Here is a 20,280-nt window from a genome sequence, read left to right on the forward strand (position 1 = left end):
CTAAAATGGTATATTTTACACTAAAGATCACCAAAGACTTCAGTAATAATATTAAGACTACGTTCAGTATCCAGAGATTTCCTACACATTTTTATTTGTCGCTTGAACTGAAAATAATGAAGGGGAAAAACTGACGCAGACGACAGAAAAAAATGGGTTCAAGATAACATTTCCTTCTTCTGTTCCTTCCGCGTTTCCCATGAAGATGGCTTGCAGCCTTTGAGAAGACGTCAAAGGTTCGGCTTGAAGAAAATTTATTGGAATAGGATCAGTGCCAAAAAGAGGCAAGAGCTTCTCAATGGCTTCACAGACAGAAAAATCGATTTTTTAAGTGTTGCAGCTCAAAGAGACGAAAAACATAGAGAAAAAAAAACTAACTGGAATCTTCAAGAGAAGAGGCCAGCACCTTTGTAAAGGTTACCTTAAATTTATTGTGTTTAGCTCTTTTGAATAAAGGGGTTGCTATATAGTGTTTTGTAGCTTAGGTACTGGTGAAATTTACTTGTTATATCAAACCTGTACGTCATATTTTTAATCCTTATTATTCCGTGTTACATAATTTTTGCAACAGCGCCTATGTCTTCAGAAACTTTCTCAAATTTGTGTTTTTGGTAATTCGCTAAATTTTGTAACAATTAAATGCATAATTGTGTACGTATGCATATCTGAGCGAAGACAGAAGTTTGTGGTGAAAATAAATCTTTGGTTTGAGTGTCAGTAATATGTTGAATTCCAGAAAACTGCATATTTTCAGTATTGCACCTCTCGCTTTCTAGTTCAACCCTCTATTTCATTTTGGGCATTACCTATATTTTTTGCTTATTGGAATAAGTTTCTTGCTCGTCATCATCTGAAAGATTGAGTTACTACGATGACGTCAGGCAATTTCCTACTGTATATTAAGAACTTTTAGAACGGATAAAATATCTTCATTTCGTAAATAAAATAAATAGCACAAACCAAAAACATGCAGTCGGAATCATCTCTGACAGCTCCTTCATAGGCGTATCATGGTTTCAGAATTTTTTTGTTGAATTATGAAAATAAGCATTAATCTATAGATAACATTGATTATAGAATTATAGATCAAAGGAAAATTAATAAAACATTTGGTAAAAAAACATTTATTCGTATTTTTACATATTTATAAATGAAATGTCATGACACTCATCAAGTTATTTTTAAAAGGCAACATGGCAATGCCATAGCTCATGAAAAACAATTCTAAATACACATGCATTTCATTGTTAAAACATTCAATTACCAGCCTATCGTGTGATAAATGATGGCTGCTGAAATGTGAATTTTGGCTTCAATAATTTCATTATCCGATTCACCAGTGTCCACATTTCTACTCATAACAAATTTGGCAAGGTTGGTTTTCAAACCTGACTTCTTCTTGAACCTTTAGGTAAGTTTCCTTGCACGAAATGATAATATTTTCTGAAATTGAACTTCGGAGAAGATTAGAAGGAGTCAAAAATTACATGCGATCATAATTTCTTGGAAACTTTATTATAATTGGCCAGAACAACCACTAATTCCATTGCAATTTTACATGTTATTTCTCTCTGCGAATGAAATGTCTCCTCACCATGGCGACGGCGACTACAGCTATTTTTTGTATCTCAGTCTATTAACAACTGGATAAACAATGCGTAGATCTTACAATGATTGCAGTACAAAAATGGCTATTTTTTCCAACGTGCGTTGACATTTAGTACACCTATACAACTGGGATTCTCATTACAGAATGCATCACTTCATTTTCATTTTAGTAGTACACTAAATTTCAACGCACATTGACAAAATCAGTCACACTCTGTCTAGAAACTACTCGTACGTCGATCCGTAAGCTGTTCATGCATTTATTTAAATAATCTTTTTGTTCAAAATATTTGCGCATGTATCACTTTGAAAAAAAAAAAAATTACAAAAAAGGACCCTCATAATATTATAATCCATATCACACCAACGTTCAAAATATCAAAGTGACAAGTGACATACTTAGTGGCAAAAAGACGTATTTTTCGTCACCATACTGCTGAATGTTAACGTGATGGAAGATTCACATGAAACTCTCCTCCTCGAATATATTTACACTAAGGAGAAGCACCATGGAATTAGAATAAGTATCTAGTGAGCATTCTTTCCCCTTGGAACAACGTTCCCTTTAAAACTGACCTTGACGTAATTCTCCTCGTTTTCGGCGCTTCTGAGATCGTCACTTTTCCTCAGATTATTAATTTCATTATAGTACTCGGTGGAGCTCATAGTAGCCGTATCTACCTTAGGCGCAACTTTAAGGATATCTTCTGAGTGGATTCTCTCCATCATTTTCGCCATATCCTCGGAGGAGACGGAGTCAGGCCCGCGCCAAGTAGTCGAGCTAGGTGGCAACTCTGACTGACTCTTAAACCTAGATGGCGAGGGGTTCGAATCGGGAAACTCCGATAGCGTCGAATCGCGGTAGACTGTGGTGTCGGTATTCCAAGACGATTTCGTCGTGAGGATACCCCCGCCTCCACCACCCGCGGACTTTTCAATGGCCGGATGAGAGTCTGAGTTTTGAGTTGTTGAACTCCACGACGGACTATCACCATATCTTGGGGAAGCGGTTCCCCAAGAACTCTGACTCTCATGTCGTGGATGAGATGTGCTCCAAGAGCTCTTTTTACTATTTTGGCTCGGAGAAGAAGTGCTCCACGGACTCTCACTATCAAAATGTCTTGGAGACGAGGTGCTCCAAAGATTGAGACTATCGCTTTTTCTTGGAGATGATGTGCTCCAAAGGTTGAGGCTTTCGCCTTTTCTAGGAGAAGAAGTACTGCGAGAGCTTTGCTTCTCTTCATGATCAGCAGAGGAGGCTTTCCAAGAATTATGATCGTCTTCATTCTCGGGAGAAGAGGTGCTCCAAATAGTTACGGTATCGCTTTGCCTCGGCGAAGAATTAGTCCGGGAGCTTTGTCTATCATCCGAACTTTTTGAAGGGGCATCCCAGGAACTTTGATGAGCGCTCAGCGATGGAGATGAAGTGCTCCAAAAGGTATCACTATCAGACCCCGGGGAGGAATTCCGCGAGCTTTTGATGTCATCGTAATTTGTCGTGGAGGCCGTCCAAGGAGTATGATGCTCGTTGAGTTTCGGCGAGGAAGTGCTCCAAACCGAAGAGACAGACGGGGTCTCGGATTTTTTCGTCGAGGAATCCCACGTTAATTTAGACTCATTAGAGTCGCTTTTCTCCGTGTCTGATCCGGAGCTCCACTTTGACTCCGCCTCCCACATGCGCTTCGACTCGTGCGTGGATTCTCCCTCGGAGGTGGGCTCATTGTAGTTGGATCCAGGTTCGTGGTAGGTCGAGGTGTCCGACTCCTCGGCGCTGGACGGCTCGGAGAGCGGTTTCTGGTCGCTGCTTTGACCCGATTCCTCGCCACTCCAGGGCTGATCGGCCTCCTCGGATTGGTTCTCCTCGGAGTATTTGGTCTCCGGAAGTGGCGGAAGTCGCACCTGGTTTTTGTCCTGTCGGCCGAAGCGACGGTGGTAGAAGGACGGCGGGAGCTCGAAGCCCGGAGGCAGGTTCGGGAAGCTGAGCTCATCGCGGGAACCCTTGTTGCCTTTGTACCGGATGAAGAAGACCTCGGGTTTGTTCGGTTTGGTCGGAGGCAGCGGCGGGATTTTGATGGGCGGAGCGTCCTCAGGCTTTGAATGCAGCACGTAGATGAGCGTCTTGTCTTGGTGTTGTGGTGGGGGTGGTATGACGGGAACCGCGGGGGGTGGAGGCGCTGGCGCCTTGATGAACACTATTTGGTAGTTCTGTTTCGGGGGTGTGGAGTGATACACCACTGGTGGCCTCGGCGGGGGGTCGTCGTCCGGAGGGGCAGCGTGCACGTACACATGCTTGTGAATAATCGGCTTTAGATTATGTGTCGGTGGCTGGACATGAGTGGGCACTAGGTTGTGCGTGGGCACTAGAGGTGTCGGCGTGGGAGTGCCGCGCCAGGTATCGTCGAAATCCGTGCCGCCAGGGCTACCGAACCCACTCGGGCCAGGCCCATCGACCGAATTGCTATCTCTGTAATCGTCGAAATCGCTGGCAAACGAATTCAGACTGGGATCATCTACTCCGGATGGAAATCCTGGGCCGCTGATGGGGTTTCTACCGCCGCCATTGGAACTTGGGCCTCTGAAACCATTGTCAGCTACGTGACCCCCGTGACCATTGAAGCCAATTCCACTGGACGGGCTACTGAAACCACTGGGGGAATTCGGACGAAAACCACTACCACTAGGTGGAGGCAACGGTCCACCAGGACTTGCTACATTCTTGTAGTTCGGTCCTAGATTTTTACCTGGTCTACCAGGGCTGAAACTCTGGCCACCGGAGGGAACAAAGCCCTGTCCTTCGTTGCCTGGATAAGAGCCTGGCCCTGGTCCCGGACCTGCTCCTGGACCTGGGCCGCCTCCTTCATAGTTGTTTCTGTACGGGACTTTTTTAGGTCCTACATGCTCCGGTCTGTAGCCGGAGGTGTAAGATGGTGGATGAGGGTTACTAGGTATGAAACCATGACCCCCACCTCCGTGTAATATAGTTTGCTCTAGTTGTCTCTCTGCTTTGAGTCGCTCGAGGTCAGCATCGAAAGACAAGCCATGATTAGGCACAAATCCACCGTTGCTGGGGACGAAGCCACCGCCAGATGATGGATGGTGAGCTGGGTGACCCGGATGTCCCGGGTGTCCTGGATGACTTAGGTGCCCTGGATGACTCGGGTGTCCTGGATGACTGGGATGTCCCGGATGACTTGGATGACCTAAATGACCTGGGTGACCTGGATGCCCTGGAGGTCCTGGGTGTCCCGGATGTCCTGGATGCCCTAAGTGACCTGGATGACTGGAGCCTGGTCCTTTATGATCGAATCCACTGTCGTAATGATTGATGTGCCCATCCTCTGTGACAACTTCTCCGGAGCCGACTGGATAAGTCTTCAGAAACTCGTCTAGGTCAAGTCGCAGGTTATCAGATTTACTGACTTCGTCGTAGTTGCCTGTCTCGTCACTGATTTCCGAGTCTGCTGACACAAGGAAGACGACCCAAGGCAATATCTGTTAGAACAAACAAGCAAAGTCATCGAATTAGAAATTGTTCTTGATTATCTCATACATTGACAGTGACAACGTTTAATGTGTCAAAAAAATACACAAGTGTCAAATTATCACGTCGCACTATGACCCCACATAAAGGCTTTTGAGAGGCACTGCAGTGCGACTACCTGGCCCGTGACACATTTTTGAGTCATAGAAAAATTAAACACATTATTTTCCATTTACCTACAAGAAAATGATTACATTGGAAATGAGCCTCTCGCGCCTAACCCTGGTAAAAATTGGCGATAGGAGCTGCGTTTCAAAATACCATAGGAGTTCTTATAGCCGACTGAAGAGGGCGATAGAAAATCATATAGCTGGCTGTAGGTAGTGGAAAAAATCATACGGCCGGGCTACACGAAGCGATAAAAAATTATACAGCCGGGCTATAGTTCCTATCGCCGGGCTTTACCCTTTATCGTCTGGCTGTTGCTTTTTCGCCATCGGCTATAAAAGGCTATAAGAAATAGAGTAGAAATTCTTGTGCTTTGTAAATCCTTCAGTTTGTACGGAATCACCTTAATAATTACAAAATGCACATTATATTTTCCTTTACTACATATTTTTTTTCATCAATTAAAATGAGAATAATCCATACAGAGTGTGCAAACATTTCAAAGTCATGAGTTGAAAAACGCTGACTTCGCGAGATAAAATATAAGAGCCTAACACAAAGCGGAGCAGCGGCGCACTGGCGCCTACAAACCTAACAGGGATACTTCACGCATTGCGCAATGCGTGAAGTATCCCTGTTAGGTTTGTAGGCGCCAATGCGCGTTCAGCGCTGGCTGCCCGCCCGCCGCGCCGCAGCGTACCGCGGCGCTTGAAGCAACTATTTCACACCAGAGGTATTGCACAGTATCATACGAAACTGAAGGCGCTCCAACATATTAGGAATGTCAGGCATGCTTCAAAAGAACGGAGCTTTCCTCGCAAATTAAATCAAGATACTGCGACCCAAAAAGAGAGCGGTAGTCAAAAAATTCACCAAGTCCTAGCATCCGTAATTAGTAACGTTTAGCATACACTTTATCGGCAGGCTGTTGCTTACTCGTCATCGGCTATAAAGGTCTATGAGAAATTGTGTTGCCGGCTATAGAAGCTATTGGAAATCTTACAGCCGGCTGTAGGTCTATGGTATTTTGGAACACAGATTCTACTGCCAATTTTTACCAGGGAATGGCGGGAAAGTATAACGTAATTCTAATTTAGAAAGCAATGCTGTATACTAATTTCTGGTCTATGAGATCTCTTGTTACCTAATTTAATTTTATGTTTATCTCTAGATTTATGAAGTTCCCAAATTACGTTGATCGGCAACATGAATATGAAATCTGTAATTCACGATTTCCAAATATCTATTCACTAACCATAAATCTTGCACAATCTGTGAAATGCCAATAATGTTACTGCTGGAAGGATCATGTTTTCATGTACAAGTATTCGAGGAATTTAACGCTATTTGAAACCTGGAGTGTTTTTAATTCACTCCTTCAAACCTCTCTGTCAGCACTTTTTGCATTGCGTTGTCCGCAGTTTTATGTCATATTGCCATTTCATGATAAATGTCTAACAATTCTTCTGAAGGAGGTGTGATTAGGGCCTCCTGTTGAAGACTAAAGGTAATAAGAGAAAGGTTCCTCTCCACCTCATCCAAATAATCCTTTTTGTTTTCAGATTTATTTATTACATTTGCAGTTCAGTGGCGCAGAATAAACAATTTCAATTTAACTACTCCGAGTTTTGTTTCAACTTCAAAACTAATATCTTCACATCAATAAGAGGAAGGAAGTTGCTGGGGGGTACATCGCAGATATTTTCTCCTTTTGCAATGCGAAACTTTTCCTCGTGGAAATTTATTTAAATGTTACCTACTTGAAGAGCTCTAAGTTCCGGTAATGAAATTGAGCTCAACTGTCTCCTTATTTCTTTACATTTTATGAGGGAGATACTGAGAAATTCACATGAGAAATTATATTTAATACAATCTTTGACCCACTTACAGGAAATATGATCGTTACGAACCATGAAAGGTATTGAGTTCAAAGCGCTCAACTTCGCTGGAGATTTCCTCTCGATTATCCAGAATAGAGGAAAAAGAGAAATCCCTTTTAATTTTTCGTCTGACATAAGTGAATACTCAATCGAAATGATTCACACCTTAAATCGAAATTGAGCATTAAAAGGTAAAATACCTAACTAAACATTGACAATGTCAAACTGAAAGGAAAGCACTGATTCATGTGTCAAATTACATCTACACGACAGAGACTAGTCTCAATCCACTATTTCCATAATTAAGAAAGCTCGCAATTTTCTAGCGTCAAATCTTTTAATCATATTTCAATTGCATGTAATAAAAAAAGATCTTCAAACAAAGCGTCTTCGTCGAAATCTTCCTCAAACTGTCTACCACTCATAAGATACCACCATAGCTACCACTCAGAAGATATTTGTACATGATAGATAAGAAATGAAATTGGACTACATTTTGCAATTTGGAACTACAATTTTTAGCTCATCCGTAAAACACTCATAAGCATAAGAGAAACTAATGGTGCATACGTCGTTTCTAAACGGAGCAAAATACTGCAGTTCCAAATTGCAAAATGCAGTCCAATGAGACACTTTTAAGTTCACAAGTTAAGTTTCATTTCCAAAAGTTCCTAGTTTCGTTTCATTTCCAAAAACCCCACAAATTTCAATCGACGAAAGCAGATAAATTAACATACAAAAAGTTTCGATAATCTTCTTGTACAATCTCGACAAAAATGCATTGTACGCCTTAAGAATCTAACGTTTTTAAAAGCGAAGTATACACGTAGCGGCAAAGTGTCAAATTCTAACTTTCTCTCAACGGTTGTTCTAGTTGCGGGCTCGTCACTTTATACCAGCGTTAAAAGCTCGCAGTAAAAAAGTAACACTCGGAAAGTTTCAGAAACTCCTGCACTGGAAAGGCTCTCGATAAAAATTTACGTCAGGTGCGGAAAAGAGGAGTGGGAAACGCACCTCCTCGGCGGCGCCTGCGGCTCATCCGATCGTGAGTAAAATCTGGGAATATAGTTGCACATGTAAATACTTTATGCCTCCGCGGAACTTTGTAATAACGATTCAAAGTGCACAGTTTTTCATCATCGTACAATCTTATCAAAAACATCCCGTTCGCAGCGGCTTTGCGGCATCGGAGGGGGAAACTAGTTAACACGTGGGGTCGTTTCAAACGGGATGTAGGTGAGTTGCACACTGCACTGCGTTGCAAAAATTCCTTTCGCGCTGCGGACACAATTTTTAGGGGTTTGTCTCTTTGAGGGTTTTTCGGACGATTTGTTGCTATGATGATCACTGATATTGTTAATTAATTTTGTAGTTTGAAAGAGTGTCCAACATGTTTCAATGTAGATTTTACAATAAGAAAATGCTAATTCAACCACCCCTATGTAAAATGTGCATTTGAAACACGTAGAACATATTTTTTAAAATTTCTTTTGCACCGCGGACAGCATTTTTAAGGCCTTGTATCCTTGAGCGTTTTTCGGGCGATTCGTTGCTGTGGCGATCACGGAAAAATGATGCTGATTTAACAACTTTGTAGTTAGAAGAAGTGCCCGACATGTTTCATTGTAGATTTTACAATAAAAACATGTTAATTGTTAAATGTGGTGGTTAAAAAACCACCTCCGTGGTTAAATTAGCTTCCCCTTACTGTAAAATGTACATTTGAAACATGTCGGACATATGTTTAACAATTTAATTGTTAAAATCAGCGATCCATTTTTTCGTGATTTGTGCGAGGGATTTAGCGGAAATACTATCTTCCTCGATTTAGGGTACAGCATGTACAGCGTGCAACTTGGTGATTGAAAGTGGTGCATCAATCCATCAAAAAAAATTCGACAGAGTTACCTTGTCGGAGTGTCGCGCTGACGTCAGTCACCAAATCATAATATGGAAGAATTTTCCTTCGCACATTTTTATCGCAGTGACAAAACATTGCCCGAAAATGTTCCGAGGAGACAAAACTCAAGAGATCAGGCACCGATAGACCTCCTTCATGTGTAAGTCACTTTTGAGAATAACCTTTATTTCATTTCTCTGAGTAACGTATTCAGCCTTTAGGTCGCAGAAACTGTTCGAGAAACTCTCCCGTTTTGAGCAATTCAATCCTTGAATAGCAGGCCAATCGTCAATTTTTTTTTTTTAAACTCGTAAGACACAATGAGACTCTGACTAAAGGTAGAGTGGAGCCACACGATTGGTTGATTATGTTCAAATCAATCCTCGTTGCCATGTTTATAGGACCAGATAATTGATAAGTCGACCTTCGATGATCGATAGCCACTCCATTAGATAAAAAACATTCAGAGATATCGAATAATACAACTTAACAATCGATTAAGATTTCTTTGCTTTTCATCGATGAGGGGAACATTGCAGCAATCACCCTGCTGGTCAACAAGCACGAAATTTTTTATGTGTCGTAAACGTGAAGATAACACGTACTGCCGATCAGCAAGTTTTAAATTCCAGGGTATAACTTTTGCATTTTCCGTTTAATTTTCTGGAATACAGCCAGAGTGGCTGAAATTATTCTTTTATGCAAGAGCTCAAAGCTAAGGCAATTCTTTAAAATCTAAACTTGACAACAACGCCGTACTCGCTGATGCACTTTCAAAATGTTGTGTTTGCGGTTAGGATCTCACTTCATTAGCTTTAATGCGTTTTAGAAACCGCGGGCTGGCGTCTGGCTTGATTCTTCGCAAGGAGAGGGGGAGGGGGAGCAACGTGAGGGCTGTAAAAATAGAGAACAACGTAGTGTCAAGCGCCTCGCTGAGGAAAAAAGATGGGTTCAGAGTATGTGACCAGATTTCGCACGTACTCTTCATGTTCGTTAACTGTGGTCGAGTAAGTTTTGAAATTAGGGGAGGTTTGCACGGAGTCCATTTCCACGTAAGCCTTCACAATTAGCAGAGACTTTATATGACAGTACCCGTGGGAAATTCAGACGCGCTAATGTTAATAAAATTCGTATCATTAGTCAGATGCACGGGTTAAGTGAGTTTTGGGGGAGTGGGGATGGTGGCTACTTTTAAATTACGTCAGTGATGATGTGAGAGAAAAATATTATCAAAATGAGGCAAGTTCTCATCTAAAAGTCACACGTAGAGTAGAACTATGCTCAAGCCACATGGCGAAGGTGAACGGTTTGGGTGAATATCAGCAATTGAGACACGTCTCATTTAGGGTATATGGACAGGGCAGTTTTTCTATTTTATCTAATATTTGATGTTAAGATTTGTCCCATTAGCCCGAATTTCTCGGAAGAGAGGTAATTATTCTGTTGGCAAGAATTCAGTTGGGCGCATCCGCATTAAGTTAATTTCTTAGTTTTGCCAATTCGAGGCCCGGAAAAAATATGTATCTTTAAGTAATGAAAGATAAAGGGAAAAAACTTTAGAAGTTAAAGTATCCTATTATTTTGTTTCCGAGCATCTCATTGTCAACATTGCTGTGCAATACAAAATCACTATGAGATAATTCAAAACAGAACACTTTCGTTTCTACCTAGTCGTCAACTGCCTCCGAGGTGTGACTTTACTCCCATTGAAAAGAACTAAAGTTTCCCCGGAGATTCCAGTTTTGCTAGGATATGTATGTATATCGACGGTGTAAGTCGGTAATCACATAACTCGTTTGCGGTGTCTGAAAATCTCCGCCTCTATGTTATTTTTTTTAAAGGAGAACAAATTGACATCATTCATTGAAGTTTATGCAGAATTTTCTTCGCACAGAGAAGAAAAATCACGGTGGTTTTAAAGAATCGCCGTTGAGTTGTTTTCCGTTTAAAAAATAAAGTATGACAGGAAGTCTGCGACGTCGCAAACCGAGTTATGTGATTGTCGACTTGCACCGTCGATATGTAAAATAAATGTATATCTAAATTTTAGAAAATGTTACAGCAATTTTAAAAAAAAACATCTCTCTCTCTCTCTCTCTCTGTGTATGTGTTACATAGGACTCTTTTAAAATTTTTAACGGAACATTCTGATTTTTAGGTGAGTTTTGTCAAGTATCAAAATTGTACAAAAAAATTTTTGAGTAGATTCTGAAGGAAAAAAGAGAGTGACCCATTTGCTGCGTTACCTTTGCATGCCGTTAGTAATTTTTTTTGTCTTCGGTTTTATGGAGAGTAATGTCGATGGGAACATTCAAACATGCGACAAATCTACCCCAATAAATCCTGCATCACCATACATTGATCTCACTCGAGCACAGACGGTTATTTATTCACTGCATTTACATAATAGATAAAGAAAAGACGGCTTTTAATAGAACTCGCTGGTAGGAGGATACATTCAAAGGCTTGAATAAATCTTTTTTCTGCTTCTTTTAGTTTCTCTTCAAGTCTTTGTTAGATGGTAAATTTGTTACGAAACTGGCAATCTTCCCAATCACTTTCTCACTTAGAAACATGAACGTGATTGAAAGTTGTCTGGTTTAAAAACCGTGGAAAGCCACGGTACCATTTTTGCGTCTCTTATTTCTTTAAGAATTTTCTCTGAGCTATGAATCAACTGTAAACTAGGACACAAAAGTTGAAAGGTTAAAAATAATTTGTGACGTAACCTAAAATGTGTACCTATTTTGTGCGCCTGCGGACTTACGGTAACACACAGCGATTCCTGTCTAAATAAGTAGATTAAAGCTTTCAACAAATTACAGCGAACTGAGCGAGCACACAAATTAGAAACCCTAAAAACGCAAACCAATTTTCATTTTTTTTTTCCAATTTCCATAACGCGGTCTGGTGAAAGTGCTAACCCGAGAACGGTATTTGTTTTTCCGCTAAAATTCCCCTAACTTTTCTCCCGCTGTAGCTAGTCGCCAGGCTCATTCATCTGGGAAGCAAAGTGGATTGCTTGCATGCACTAGAAACAATATAAACTTACATGAGTGCATACTTTTAACGACGTAATTATCGGATTTGCTATGTGAAAAGATTAAGGTACTTAGAACCGCGCGGAAAATGTCAGAAACTCGAAATGAGTGTTAAATCGGTTTGCAAAGTATCCATGCGGAAGTTTCATTTCAACTTGATGAATGAAAAGGGCTATGATTAAAATGTGTCCGTAAATTACTTTAATTGTAGAAACGTAGGAAAAATAATGATGCAGAAATGGTAAGCATCTGTAAAAACCACCCAAGGTTCCATTGAACGCCAAGCCTCATAGTTATATTATCCCCCTGCATTTAATCTCAAAGCCTCCAAGGTGGTATTTAAATCAAAATGAACTATCTCCACCGTGACTTGGGCTCTGAGAGGCACCCTAATATATACTTGACAGAGCTCATCATGTCACAATGTCTCCCTCTTTCAGTTGAATATGCCCACATGACTCACTTGCTTAATAATTATGACTTGATCACACTGCGTAGCAATGCGGTCCTAAAAATCACCCCAAACTCAGCGTTTATCGGACTAAGTTTAACGTTAAATCATCCACTACAGAAATAGATTATTTTATAGTAGGCCCAATTTAGAGATAAATAGACTGCTTAACGTTCATGTGATTCCTATACCACAGATATTTCTAGCAAGATGATTCATTAGTATTGATAGGCATAAGCCATAGATCAAGAAGTCAAAGAGAAAATTTAGCGATCCTGATGGTGGAAACGGATGGTTGCAATGGACAAATGAGCTAAGTAACAGACTAATTAACGACAACCTACGAGAGACTTTTACAGTTAGTCCATCACCCCCCTCCCCCCTAGTCTGTAACACTCACCCATTTCAACCTATTGGATCGCTCCATTTTCGCTTTGTCGGGTCCCTTGTTTTGTCCATGAACTTCAATAATCAACTTGATAGTTCTTTAGAAAACAGGTTTCCTGCACATTGTGCGGCGAGTGTTTGAGTTTACGGCATCAGTGGAGGTAAATTCGATTAAAGGTGTTGTAAAAAAAGATCGACTCCTCTGCTTGCTGAACTCGCCGCGAGTGCAAGCAACATTAAATACACAAGTGCTCGTGGAGTATGTAGGGATGCATACATTTAATGCCTTGTATACACGCGCGCTAAGCCGTGAGTCGATGGTATCGGCCACGCTGGTGTGGGAGGTGTATTGTGTATTGTGTACTGTAAAGTGTGTGGTGTTTGCTCGTTCGCGACTGAACAGATGATGAAGTGGCGGGAAGCCGGCGCATATTTAATCCAACCTCTTCCACGGACCCCATCCAGAGATGAATTCTAAAATGTGAAAATAGCGGATCTGCAATGTATTCTCAATGGAACATCCGTTATTTTTTACAGGAATCTTCAAAAGCTTGGGAACTGCTTACCATATCTCTCGAGGTGCAAAATATGCTTTTTCCCAACTTTGCGGAAAGAATTTTCGTTGGAAAAAGAAAAATCAGACGAAAAAATAAACTTCAATTCTGGGAAATTATTGGGATGGATTGAATTGAGAAAAAGTGTCCGGAGAAATTCACGAGAATGTAAATTGAAGTGTCGCCAATTTAGTTTTTTGTCGTTACAAATATTTTGGGCAAAAAAATTGAAAAATTGAAATTGATGAATTCGAAAATGTGAAAATAGCGGATCTGCACTGTATTTTCAATGGAGCATCCGTTATTTTTCACAGGCATCCTCGAAGGCTTGGGACCTGCTTACCATATCTCTCGAGGTGCAAAACATGCTTTTTGGCATGGAAGAAATTGGAGCTTCCGAATCCCAGAACTTTTGAATTTTAACGGACATGGAATGAGAGCACTGATAAGCATTCAGGCCTTTTCTAGAGTCCTTTGATACTCAGTGTTAAGACACGCCCCCCTTCATGGAGTCACAAACGGGAATAAAGATTACACACCCTGGTAAAAATTGGCAGTAAAATCAGTGTTCCAAAATACCATAGACCTAAAGCCGGCTGTAAGATTTCTAATAGCTTCTGTAGCCGGCTGTACAATTTCTTATAGCCTTTTATAGCCGATGGCAACTAAGCAACAGCCAGACGATAAAGTTTATGCTAAACGGCAATAAATACGGATACTAGGACTTAGTTAGTTTTTGGACTAGCGCTCTCTTTTTGTGCCGTAGTATCTTGATGTATTTTGCGAGGAATGCTCCGTACTTTCGAAGGATGCCTGTCATTTTTAATATATTGGAGCGCCTTCAATCTCTTATGATACTGTGCAATACCTCTGGTATGAAATAGTTGCTTCAGACGCCGTGGTACGCTGCGGCGCGGCGCGGCGGGCGGGCAGCCAGCGGGAAACGCGCATTGGCGCCTTCAAGCCTAACAAGGATACTTCACGCATTGCGCAATGCGTGAAGTATCCCTGTTAGGTTTGTAGGCGCCAGTGCGTCGCCGCTCCGCTTTGTGTTAGGCTCTAATATTTAATCTTGCGGAGTCAGCGTTTTTCAACTCGTGATTTTGAAATGTTTGCACACTCTGTATGGATTATTCTCATTTTAATTGATGAAAAAAAATATGTTTTAAAGGAAAATATAATGTGTGTTTTGTAAATATTAAGGTAGTTCCGTATCAAACTTAATGATTTCCAATGCACACGGATTTCTACGCAATTTATTATAGCCTTTTATAGCCAATGGCGATAAAGTGTAAAGCCCGGCTATAGGAACTATAGCCCGACTGTATACTTTTTTATAACTTCGTATAGCCCGGCTATATGATTTGCTCCACTTTATATAGCTTGCTATATGATTTTCAATAGCCTTTTTTAGTCGGCTATAAGAACTCCTATGGTATTTTGAAACACAGCTCCTATCGCCACTTCTTACCAGGGCAAATTGATAGTTTTTCGTAATCTTTGATCGGCTCATTTTCAAATTCCTTTTTCTGTTCCTTCTCTCATTCCACTTGTTCCTTGCCGAACCCGTAATTCCCCAGTCCCTTTCAGATTATAATCTTTGCAATTGGTGAAAATGTAATATTTATTCCCGTTAGTGACACTGTGGAGGCCTAAAATACGGGAACCAATCAGAAATGGATTCACATTGTCTTAACTCTCAGTATAAAGTGACTCTAGCCTTTTTGAGCCGTATTTCTGAGCGCATTTGAATTTATCAATGTATGACCAATGAAAGGAGTCATCAATAAGTTGAACCGCGAAAAAATAAAAAAAACAAATAAACAAATCGGTTCATTTAGGATTGATCGGAGCGTGACGGCAATATCACTCCGTTACGAGTGGTCCAAGAAGGTCCCACGAGGTCGCGAATCCCGGCCATAAATCAGGGAAGTGCACGACTGTAAATCACTGGCTGGAACGGCTACATCTAGAGCAGCATCTGTTTCCCGGGCAGTTGAAATAATAAACTTTTTACGCTCTCACGTATAAAAGTAAGCGTAGTAAAAGGGGCGGTAAGATGCACTTACCAAATAGGATTCTCAGGACGACGCGCTGCGGCCACAGCAACACTGTTGGCTGGTTTCGCTGAGGAAGAACGCCGTATGAACATCGGAAAGTTGCCAAATCTTCCCGAATAAGATATGTATTTTTGAAGAAAGTTGTGCATATTTTTCCTTGAAATTTTCAGACATTTTAGATTAAATTGCGAAATAAATTTTCTGAAAAATCGGAGGCAAACCATTCAGAATTTTCCTAGAGAATTCTTTTTTATTGAGGGAAATATGGCAACGCCTAAATGCTCATACGGCGTTTTTCCTTAGCACGGCAGCAGAGACATCGTCGTTCCTCGGACGAAGGAACGTAGCTACACTCCGAGGTTGCAAAATTGACCCGAATAATTCAGCTTTTCTCAATAATGTACCGGTGAAATTTTTCCCCCGAGATTGTTCCGATTTTTGCGAGAGATGAGAAGAAAAATCAGGAAAATTTTAAGTAGGAGATGCCTAAAATTCTCCTCATAGCAATGCGATTTATAACAGAAAATTTGGCAACGTAGGAATATAGTTACGTTTTTTCATGAAGGGAACGACGACATAATAACGACCACGGTGCTGTCTCCCGGCGCGACGGCTGGTTTTCTGTAAAGCTTTGTCCTTATTGCACTTTACGGCATTGCTGTACAGGGCAAACCTTTGAGTTGGTCGAAATATCGAGCAAATAATGCTAAAATACTGTTTTAGCTTTAATTTTTAGCAGAAATGGATCAGTGACGAATAGAAGCACATTTGAGTTGTTCGGTCTCAAAAATTCTCTTCTGTAAAACCTGAACTGGACGACACTAGGTAAACAGAAAGTAATCAGGTCATATCAGCCATTGCCAAATTTTATTGGTTGATTTATTCTTTTTACTGGTGGCGAAGATTCTTTTGAAAATTTCGAAGAATTTCCTCTATGACGCGAAGTAAACTCCCTGAAATCCTCAAAAGAATATGCATAACCATTTTCCTGTAGAAAAATAAATCATCCGATGAAATTTGGTAATGACCGATCCCTCTCCGCATACTACAATAGAAGCTGCAATCATCGGAGCGTGAAAATTGACAAATTAAAATTTTGGTTGAATTTGACTGATCGAATCCAATCCAAACATAGCGGTGACTTACGACTTTTCTCATAAAGATCTAAACCAGAATTGAAATTCAAGGAAAAATGAGAGGTCCCGTATCAGAATCAAAAAGTGCGCAGAAGTATAAGAGTTACCTACTTCCAGCAGTCAACAGTAATTTTCGTTTAAACGATGAGTGATAAGTGAAGTTTTGAGTTTTTCATCAACGATAAAAAACACCCAGTTTTCGAGGCGAGCGTCCTTTTTAGAGTGCTAAATATAACGTGACATTCTTCAGTCAGCGTTAAACAAAGATGAGTGTTGTTACCCATCCTCCACATAGAAAAGAAATATCAGGCACGTTCTCAAGAAATAACGTTCAGTTTTCACCGTTTAAAAATGAGGTATGACAGAAGTCTGTAACGTGGCAAACCAAGTTAAACAAGTTCCTGGAGTTGCGCCGTCGAAATGGTATGGTTGGGTAGAGGGAGTTGAACTTAAGTCCTCCTCGTAAAATCAAATCGCCCTCCAGATTCGGGGAGCACATTAATTGTAAGCTATGTACTTCGTCAGCTACTGGCTTTTTGGTAGTTTTGTGTGTGTAACCAAACTCAGCGCACACTGAAAGGGATGGAGTTTCAGTGGGAGCCGAAACCAGGAACAAATTAACTTTGGGATCTCAGAAATGAGTTCCAATTCTGGATCTAAATTTAAATTGTTTCATGAACGAACATTCGACCCTGTAAAAGTAGAGGCACCTTTCAGTCTTATAACTTATACAATCATTATCAGTTTCAGATTTAATGAGTTTCGCTTGAAAATAATTTCTTTCTTGTTGAAGTTGAGAAGAAGGCACGATTCATGATTCAATAATTGCAATATTCACGGTCTCGTGGTTAAATTGAGGAAACTACTTTTTGAGGAATTTTGAGGTTACAGAAAATTAAGACATGTGTATTGAAAGTCTATGTTTGGAAAAGAAACCCTTGATTTAGGTTGTGTCATTATAAGTAGTGGGAAATGTGGGATGATTTAATGCTCACATCAAGGAAAAGTAGGTCATTGGGTCAATTTTAAGGGCCACAAAAATAACGTCACCGAACAGGTATCACGTCTCAGGTTTTATTATTAGCCGCCCACTTCACGGCTGATCGGGATCCAAATCGATGATAAAAGGATTCTTGGACTGACTTACGATATTTTTAAATTACTTATTTGGATTTTCAGAATACATTTTCTTTAGACGTCATCGCGAGGATAATTTTTTGTACAAAATCCGAAATACAGTAAAAAATAATGAAAACTTGAAGTTACAGCGTCAAATGGATAATAATTCTAGGTGGCGGTAGGCACCCCAATCCTAAAAAACTCCCCCTAAAAATTTGACGATAAAAAAAAAAATTCACTTGTCACTGCAACTTTGGGGGGGGGGGGGGGGAGGGGGGCAGTCAGAGAGTGTTTCCGGCGGTCAGCTGGTGCAACTGGAAATGTTGAGTATTTCCGGGAGATACACCTATACCCTTGACGCTACTATTTTGAGACAGCGTTTTTTTGGGATCAGGAGGTATTTTTTGCATTGGAAAAACTTTGACTTCATCATTTTGGAAGGAGACATTTCATCGTTACCATAACTAGAACACTGCAGTGGAATGCTCCAGCTTCAGTTAGGAAAAATAATGGGATTTGAGATCAAGTGGAAAAACTCTGTCGAATTTTAGAAATTTTTCCACTTTAAAGTGGGAAGCCTTCGGAACCAAGGACGACTATGGACTGAGGAAGAAGAAGAAGAGGAAGAAGAAGAAGAAGAGGAAGAAGAAGAAGAAGAGGAAGAAGAAGAAGAAGAGAAGAAGGAGGAGGAGGAGGAGGAGAAAAATTATTAAAGGGCGAGGAGGAAAGATAAAGGGAGAGTGAATAATCCACTAGGATATTAACATGAAAATTATAAATTCACTGAAAAAAGATGGAAGTAAATACCAACGTTCAAAAAACAAAGTTTAGGAATAACTTTCAAAATACTGTTTCAAACTATTGTATCACGATTTTATCGTCAATTTTTGCACATACTACAAATCCGTTAGAGCCCTCCGTTTCAATGAGAAATTGAGGCAGTTCTTAAATCTGAATATCTTCAAGAGCCGCCTTAAAATTTAACCTCGAACTTTCGAGCTCACCACGGCGCGGCGGCACCAATTTTTCACATCCAGGAACTTCCTTAATTTCTCATTCTCGGAAGCCCTGATTAAGCCCCAAAGGAAACGCTCCCACCCGCGCACACGAGCAACACTTCCTGACGAGCGTTGATTCAGAAAATCACCGGGCTCGGCCGTGTATTTACATAGTTAATTCTCGAGCCACGGACAAGACAGGAATCGGAGGTTGCTCAGAATCGTAGGGGAGCCATTGAAAATCAACGGCTCTTTTCCGGACGTAACTTTTGAAGCTCTTTCACACACGCTTCACCCGCGCGCCTCAGCCCGAGAACCACGTATTTGTTTCCGGGTTTCAATTGGAGATAGGTGGTTCTTGTTCAACTGGGCTTTTCATCTGGAGCTGCTTTTTATGCCGGTCACTCACGGCGACCGGTCGTAAAATACGCAGACACACTCTCGCCCCCATCGGAGATGATTACCAGTGCGAGGTAAAGAATCGATTATTCGGGTGCTCGTTGCGAACACCCTGTCTATCGATCCTTTCCCGTTGGTTGAAATGGTAGATCAATCGATATATCGCAAAGCACGCCAGGCCATTGATGATTACTCCGCCTTTGATCCATCTTGAATCAAGTTGATTAAGATTTCGTGGGCGGCTGCTCCGAAAACGCATAAACTGCGTCACGCCGAATTAACAGGTATTTCTTAATCAACGCCGGGAAAAAAGAGGGCTTTACGAGTCCTGAAAAAACAGGGATGAGGGTGGAAGGGGCGGGGGTCGGGGTTGGCGGGAGGCGAGGCACAGGAAGGAAATGGGGTGGGGGGAGAGAGGCCGTGTTTGAATTACCCACGCCAGATTTCTTTTGATTTGAGAGCAAGGAACGGAGGCGCTGATGTCAGCTTGTTTTGGACCGATAACATACGTTTTATTCAGAGTCGTTTTATAGATGTGCCTGGCTGATACTGAGAAATATTGAGGTTAAAATTCTCGTATTTGTGACTTTTCAATGGACTCTTAATTAATGGCGGGTATAGCCAACATAAGAGGGTACTTTTTACCGTTCAATAAAAATTCACCGTCAAACTCTTAAAATCATCAGCGCGAGGGTAAAAATTATCACCAGATGCTAAGAATTTCTTCATGTCAACGTTTCGACTCTTATCAACAAAGAGCTCGAATGGAACACTGATAATTCGTTAGGTACTTTCAATCATATTTTTTTTTTTTAAACAATAGCATTTTCCGTTCCTGAGTTTCAATACATGGTTATGCGGAGTTTCATTATGTGAAGAAATCTCTGAAATAATGATATATTTATGAGTAAATTTAACTTAATATGGGTGAAATTTGTGTAGGGTGATGATAATGCGCGATTATTTGTAGGGAATCAAAAAAACAAAAATCACTAGAGAATTGTAAAATGTATAATAGGAAATGTTGCAGTTTTTGACCGATTTTAAGGCAAGGACGCGGTAAAATATGTCAAAACCATGACTTTTTTCTTCTCCCTT

General features: G+C 40.8%; 2 protein-coding genes across 2 annotated transcripts in view; both read right to left on the minus strand.

Moving 5' to 3' along the window:
- Window positions 1-20,280, minus strand: part of LOC109037433 (somatostatin receptor type 2) — a 259,262-nt gene that overhangs the window by 92,161 nt on the left and 146,821 nt on the right. The gene's annotated exons all lie outside the window — the stretch shown is intronic.
- The window catches only part of LOC109037431 (uncharacterized), a 105,248-nt gene continuing 86,076 nt past the window's right edge, over window positions 1,109-20,280 (minus strand). Inside the window, exon 2 of the mRNA XM_019052094.2 lies at window positions 1,109-5,100. Within this exon, the coding sequence (XP_018907639.2) occupies window positions 2,137-5,100 (2,964 nt within the window). The 3' untranslated portion in view covers window positions 1,109-2,136. The remainder of the gene's footprint in view (window positions 5,101-20,280) is intronic.

The sequence above is a fragment of the Bemisia tabaci genome, chromosome 5 (assembly GCF_918797505.1).
Source record: "Bemisia tabaci chromosome 5, PGI_BMITA_v3".
Classification (NCBI taxonomy): Eukaryota; Metazoa; Arthropoda; class Insecta; order Hemiptera; family Aleyrodidae; genus Bemisia; species Bemisia tabaci.